The following is a 7,569-nucleotide window of genomic DNA, read 5'->3' on the forward strand; positions in this document are numbered from 1 at the left end:
AAGAGCACGAGTACCCAACTGAGCGGGACCACCGCTCTCACGCGGTTGCAGAAGAGATTGCAAGTTGTTTCCCTCTGAAAATAAACAGAAACAATTAGAAAAACCCTAAATCAACAAAAAGAGATGGAGCATACCGTAGGGAATAGAATTCGAACCGTATTCAAGGATGATAGGTACTTGCGGCGTCCCAGAACCGGCATCCTTCCATACCCGGCTCATCCCGAGCATCACCATCCCAGACTCCGCAAAGCGGTAAACCGGAGTCTGGATCCGGGAGATCTTGGTAAACCATTCAGTCTCCTGGTAGTTGGAGGCGTGAAGGTTGGGGAGTGCTCTCCCGTTCTTGAACGTCATCGCTATGGGGACGACGCGAGCGGAGATATAGAAAAACTCCCGCTTCCAAGACCGAAGACTGCGCTCGGTAGCACAGATCTTCAAACCCTTGATCCGAGTGACCAAGGTATACCAGCCCTCGATGCACCTCCAGGAATAGAAGGTCATCAGGCGGTCGACGCGGGGCTCAACGCCCAGAATGTGGCACACCCATTCAAAGTGGCGAACCTTTGCGATCGCCATCGGGTGCACCTCCGTTAAGTGTACACCGTGTTTCTCCAAAACACGGTACACAAACTTCATCAATGGGAACCTGAGATTCCCATAGGTGAAGAATGCAACATACACCCCTATCTTGCCCTTGGGAGCATCGTACACCGTCTGGTGAGGCTCAAAAAACTCAGGCTTGAAAAGCTCGAGCATGAACTTCTTGACGATGTACTGATAAAGGTCGACGGAAAGTGCACACTGGCACTCGCCAGCAGTACTCTTATCGTCCTTGTCAGACGCGGACATCGGATTCTCAGGGTATACGTCGGACTCTTCGGCGGTAACCTCAGGATCATGAGTAGAAGACATTTTGGAGGTATGAAAGAGAACGATTTCAGGAGAATGCTCGACGGAAAAGTTAGAGTATTCGCCGGAAATCGCTTAGAAGAAGAAGAAGGAGGTGAAGGTGTAAGTTGAGATGCATCCTCTTCCCCCTTTATATACCCATCGCAATGAATGCGATGAATTTAATGCGGAGAGGGAAAAGCGTAGGCACAATGAGACAACGACACGTGGAAAGCAAGCTGGTAACAGCTGTCGACAGGACGCGTGCCGTAAAATTCGCGCCCACGAGCCCGAAAACTCGCGCCCACGCGCCTGAAAAAGCGTCTGGAATGACCATATACTGTCACGTCGCCATAACTGCCTGCACATCCTGAAACTGTCAGAAGAAACCGTCGGACGACGCTAACGTCCCTTCAACAGTTTGCACTGTTCTTATCCTTTCACCAACTCTTCGAATTTCAGAAACATTCAAAAAGATTCAAAAAGATTCAAAAATAAGAGGGACCACACCCCCTTACCTCGGTAACCAAGAAACCGTAAGACAAGTGCGGGTACAGTGTCAAGGCGAAACCCTTCACATACTTAGCACTCGCAGGGAATTAAAACCAAGAAGGATCTTCTGGGTCATGCTTGTGGAAAGGGAAATAACATCCCCGCATAGCGGGAACGTTGAGAACTAGATTGTTTGAAGCTCCAAGATGGAATTGGTTGTTTAACATAAATGATCACTATGTCTAAAACTACCAAAACCTCGTGGAGAATCTACACAAGTGAAACTCAACGCTCCTGCCTTGCGAGGAGGTTACACACCTACCCGCATCATACCCAAAGATCAAGCAGAAAAGTCGGGAATTTCTGCACGTGACATTAGGAAACCGCGGGAAGAATCCTCACGGACAACCTTAAAACTAAAAACCCTTTTCAAAACCCCTTGCTTAAGTCCAAAAGTTCACCTCACTTATTAACAATTCATGAGAAGAACATTGGACTGGGGGGACTTGAAGAGGTAGGTCCCAGCAGAGCCCAGTTGGACCCGCAAGACTCACATTGAAGAGGGACGTCTGCGCAAAGACCAACTGGTTCCGCAGGACCCACCATGCTCAGAGAGATGAAGACCTTACGCGCATACGCCAGCTGTTCCCGCAGGAAAAGCCTCCCAATGGTGAAGTACCCTGCCTGTTCCCGCAGCCGCAGATACAGGCCATCAGCGGAGGCTACCCGCACTAATAGCAAGGCTACACGCACAAGGCACTAACTCTCAATAATTCAGTAATGTCACCTGAAGAAGGAATGAGCAAGCCGGGAATACTCCCGCCCAAATGAGCCAGTCCGTACGCTTCTGGAGGATCTTTTGTACTATACCTGCCAAGGTATGGACAAAATAGACAAGATCTGACCAAAGCAGCGACAGCTCACTGACAACAGTACGACGAGGAGCACGCTCTAGTACTTAATGTCACTATCAGCCGCTGCCTACTCACCAACCCTTGTCGTGGCACGTACATAGCCTGCAGTTGGTGGAAAAGGAATAGTACACGGCCGACCATGTCACTATCAGCCGCTGCCTACCCACCAACCACCAGCATGGCACGTGCGTAGCCCACAGTTGGTAGAAAAGGAATATTATACAGCTGACTGTACCTACTTGGAAACCTACCTTCGGCTATAAATACTCCAACACCTTGGAACGGTATGATCATCTTATATCTTATATCATATCTTATACCATCATATATCTGCTCTAGCTATTTCTCTTAATATACACATATTCAGAGCAATCTAGTCTGATTCTCACTCCGGAGGGTGGTCACAAGGAGGTACCCCCCCTTCTCAGTGACGAGCTCACGGTGTCTGTTTTGCAGGTCATCAGAAGAATAACCATCTTTGCCGGACCTAACCCTCGTGGGAAACATCTACTTAACCCCCAGATTATCCGTAATCTGCCGGGGTCACTTAGTGTTTCTTCACATACTTTCGGTTGATACTACACAGTACACAGATTCGGAGCGCTCTTAGAGAATCTACCCAATCAATAGCTACTAAAATTGAAGTGTAAGAAACAAAGAAGGATTCAATCTTTTCAAAATCTTTTGAGTACAAAAAAAAATGAAAAAAAAGTACTAGCTTTGTTTTGGTTGAAATGGGCCTTTTTAGAAAATGGGCTTCACAACATGAATACAAAATGTTAGATTATTTGATGTTCTTTAGTTTTGATTTTTTCTATCTTTCTCTGTTGTCTTAGATAATTTGAAATATATATATATTTTTTTTCTTTTTTTTTTCCGTCATGCCATAAGATTTCTTTAAGAAAGAAACTCTTTGTACCAGCTTAGAAACCAAATTAACCCTTCGTCCATTACATTTAATTATCGTGTATTAATAGAAAAGACCCGTGAACATATCAGCTCCTAGATAAGTAAGAATCGTGTACATGTGCAATTTTGTATACCAAGTAAAATTATAGTTTTATGTTAGAAACATCTCTGCTTTAAGATAACAAACAATCATGTCATTGCGGTAATAACATGGGAAACAATTAAAATCATGAAAATACCAACTCTTTGTTGTACTACGCTCTCCAAGTGTGCCTGTGCCTGGGATAAGAAGTAACAAATCTATTTATGCACACCCACAACATACAACCAACACATACATGTCTTACAAATATAAAATCCTAAATGCAGTATTTAAAAAAATGATAATATATATGTGAATTACTTGCATTTGAGTCGATCTATGTGGCTTCTCTTCCTCTCTTCATCTTGTTGATTCTTACCATGACTACAACATGTAACTTGTCCATGGTCTCCTGAGAAAACACAAAAAGTGTATGCCTCCACTGCTTCTTCAACAACAAAACTACAATAACAACCCAAAAACCTGTTCCAAAACCACACGCAATGTCCAGATAAACCAATACCTTGTTGGGCTCATGATCTACTTCATATTTGTTCTTGGACGATGGGAGTGGGCCTTCATGATTGGAGCAATTCTTTGGCAATGGAGCTCCACACAGACCTTTGTTCCCAGCATATATTGATGGATCGACGAGGGTCTGCAATTGATTTCCTGTTGGAATACGGCCCGAGAAGTTGTTGTTTGACAAATTCAAATGGCTCAAAAAAGTCAACGCTGCAATGCTTGGAGGAATCAACCCGCTCAACTTGTTTCTTGACAAATCTAGGGAATTTAATGCTGTTATGTTTCCAATGCTCTTTGGAATGCCTCCACTAAGATGATTATTGGACAAATTGAGACCCACCAATGCACGAAGTGCCGTCAACTCTACAGGTATTTCTCCAACCAAATTATTGCTTGAAAGGTCCATGTTTTTGACAAAATACCATGTTTTCGTATATTCAAGATCAATGCCTTTCAATACCTGAATCACCCTCTCCTCACGATCAACGAAGTCAGGAATCACATTAGATTTTAGGTTAGCCATGCCTCGCAACTCTCCTAGACAATGAGGGATTGTTCCAGTTAAGTTGTTTCGTGCAACGTCCAATATTTGAAGACCAACATTTTTGCACAATGATCGAGGAATTCCTCCTCCGAAGTTATTATTGTGTAACCTAAAAAGGTGCAATGATTTAATTTTTTCTCCAATCCATTCCGGTAATTTTCCGCAGAATGTATTATCACCCAAATCTAAAACCTTTAACCCATTTAAATTCCAAATTTCTGTAGGAAGCTCGCCACTAAAGTTATTTTCATTCAAGTTTAATGATGATAATGATAAAAAGTTCCCTATGAAACTTGGAATGCCGCCGGATAACTTATTTGAGCTTAATCTCATGAATTGCAATTGTTGCAGATTCTTAAAACATTGGGGAATTTCCCCAGTTAACCTATTTCCAGAAAGATCCAGAATAAGTATATCTATCCTCTTGCACAAGGACCTTGGAATCGATTCACTAAAAATGTTATTTTGAACATATAATCCTGGTTCAGTGATCTCGATTACTGAATCATCATCAATATAAGTGTCCCCAGCATCCCCACTAGGAAGGTTGGTCAAAGGCCCGCTAAGGTTGTTGTGGGAGAGATTTATGAAAGGAATGATGGGCAAGTTTCGGAACCATGTGGGCAGTGGTCCTGAAATGGTTACATTAGACAACTCTAACTGATAAAGTTTCCTCTGATTACGAAGCCACTGCGGAAAACCCTTTGCAATCTTGCAAGAACTGAGATCAAGTATTATCAATTGGAATGGAGGTTGCCACTCATATGAAACGTCAAATGTCAAATTATGGTTAGATGCTATAATAAAGTACTTCAACATCGAGAGCTTATCAAAATGGGCTTCTGAAACTACTCCTTCCAAAGAATTGTAAGAGACGTCAAGAGAATGGAGCTTAGAGAGTTGCCCAATTGAAACAGGAATAGTCCCACTTAAGTCATTGTAACCTAGAAACAAACGTGTTAAAGCAGCTAATCTCCCAAAGGATTCTGGAATTGAACCATTCAAGTAATTAAAAGAAAGGTAAAGTTCGGTAAGTTTCCCAAGGAATGCCGGAATGGGACCCGTTAACTTATTGCCTGATAGATCTAATATTTGCAATAATCTTAAATTTCCTAGAGAATTTGGGATTGAACCACTCAAGTTATTAAACTTAAGACTAAGTTCAATAAGTTTTCCAGGGAATGTCGGGATGGGTCCGGTTAACTCGTTATCAGATAGATCTAGGTACTGTATGTTAGAAAGGGTAGTGAAATTATTAATAGTATGAGATAGATGTGTCTCTTTGATTTTACAATCTGACAAAAGAAGCTCTAATAAAGAGGGAACCGTGCTTATATAGTTTGCAAAGTTCCATGCCGGACTAAAAGCAAATGATGAAAGATCGAGGAATTGTAAGGATGTCATGTTCTGAAAAAATTGAGGGAGTTGACCTTTGAAAGAATTTATGCTAAGATCCAGATATTTGATGTTAGAAAGTGACGTGCTCAAATTATGAACATGACCAAGATTGGCATTGGAAAGATCACAAAATGACAAACTTAACGCCTTCAGCGAAGGAGTCATGTAAAGCACCATGTCAAGGTTTTTTGCTCGACTAAGTTTAACAGTACTCATATCAAGATGCTCGAGCGACGAAAGGCCGGAAATCCATGACAAATCATCTGCCATCAGCTCATGGGGATTTCCCTTTGAACTTGAACTGAGATCAAGAAATTTTAAATTGGAAAGATTTCCAAGGTGATGAGGAATAATACCACTAAAATATGCATTAGAGAGATTGAGGTAAGCAAGTTGTTTCAAGGATCCTATGAACCGAGGGATCCGACTTCCTTGAAAATCGTTCCCACTCAAGTCCAAGTATTTTAGACGCCTCAACCCCCCTAAAGAAGTGTCCAACTCTTTACTAACTAAGTATTCATAAGATGAAAGACCAATAACAGCACCTAGATGGAGACTTTTAACACTTCCGGTGACACCATCACAAGTGACTCTTTCCCATTGGCAACAATCATTTTCAACCCATGATGACAACATATTATTGTCATCAATGACACTGTGCTTGAACTTGAGAAGAGCTAGTCGCTCATGCTCAATACAAGCCACCGTGACATTTTGAGCACCCAAACCGGTATTTGCAACTGCAACCAGAAATATGGTTACAAAAATGAAATGGATCCCCAAACCCCACTGATTCCCCATTACTTAATCCCACGACCCTGATTAAGCTAGTAAAAAAATATTTATGTAAAGATGGATTCTTATGATGAAGTGATGGGTTCTTGAGATTAACTAAATTGGTTCATTTATAGATCTAGAAATGAATAGAAATTTATTGCAATGGAAGACATGGAAGTCAATACAGCAACTTGTATCCACAAACATCTAATCATTGCAGGGTTCTCTGTTTTTCTTTTACTTCACACAAATACTTTCCAAGTCAACAACATGTCCTATGAAAAAGTATGAATTGATAAGGAATGCAATGCTTTACAAACAAGCACCGATATTTTTTGAAAGTTTCAGATAATTTCGCTGACTGACAGATCTAACTGATTAATTATGAATTTGTAACTTTTGGCAAAATTCTTCTATTCACATGGCTTACATATATGTATTTGGTCACAAGACTTGACAGCACTTAAAAGTAAACTCCCTGACAACACGCACAAAGAAAACTGTCATGCCTCATCAATATTGGCCATTGAGTGCAAGTTAAGCTTTATGTTTGTGGTCAAAAAGTATAAATTGACAAAAAAAAATATCTACGATGTTTAGAAATGTCAAACTAAAACAATAAGAACGAATTAATAACCGGAAACACAAACGAATAAACATCTCGTATTATTAGGGACGAACCTAGTTGAGAACTAGGGGTAGCCTCCGCTACCCCTCAACTTTTCGTCGGTAGTGAAAAACAAATATTTTCTTTGGTATTGTTTATGGCCAACTGAATGATTGATAATAGTTAATGGATATTTAGATAATGTAAATTGGAAATGATTAGAGATTTATGGTTTGTGTTTAAATTGAAATTGACTGGGAGTTTAGGGTTTATGGTAATCAAAGAAACCAAAAAAATGTCATTACTAATTGACATCATTTTGAGGTTGAGGTTTTTAATACGGTTTTGTATATGCAAATTCAAAAACTTGGAAATGGATTCAGTGAGGTCTCAACTAGTTTGTTACAAAATATGGCAGGTTTAAATCCTTGTG

General features: G+C 40.9%; 1 protein-coding gene across 1 annotated transcript; it reads right to left on the reverse strand.

Moving 5' to 3' along the window:
• Positions 1-3,399: 3,399 nt before the first annotated feature.
• LOC143610866 (receptor-like protein EIX2) lies at positions 3,400-6,847 on the reverse strand. The gene has a single exon (XM_077085226.1). The coding sequence runs from the start codon at positions 6,551-6,553 to the stop codon at positions 3,623-3,625; it is 2,931 nt and encodes a 976-aa protein (XP_076941341.1). The 5' UTR covers positions 6,554-6,847; the 3' UTR covers positions 3,400-3,622.
• Between the last annotated feature and the right edge of the window lie 722 nt (positions 6,848-7,569).

The sequence above is a fragment of the Bidens hawaiensis genome, unplaced genomic scaffold, assembly GCF_021521415.1.
Source record: "Bidens hawaiensis isolate Kalapana, Puna unplaced genomic scaffold, B.hawaiensis_p1.1 tig00028528_1, whole genome shotgun sequence".
NCBI classification, from domain to species: Eukaryota; Viridiplantae; Streptophyta; class Magnoliopsida; order Asterales; family Asteraceae; genus Bidens; species Bidens hawaiensis.

Excerpts from the sequence above, each read along its gene's own strand:
- LOC143610866 (XM_077085226.1), bottom strand. The coding sequence starts at position 6,553 with ATGGGGAATCAGTGGGGTTTGGGGATCCATTTCATTTTTGTAACCATA.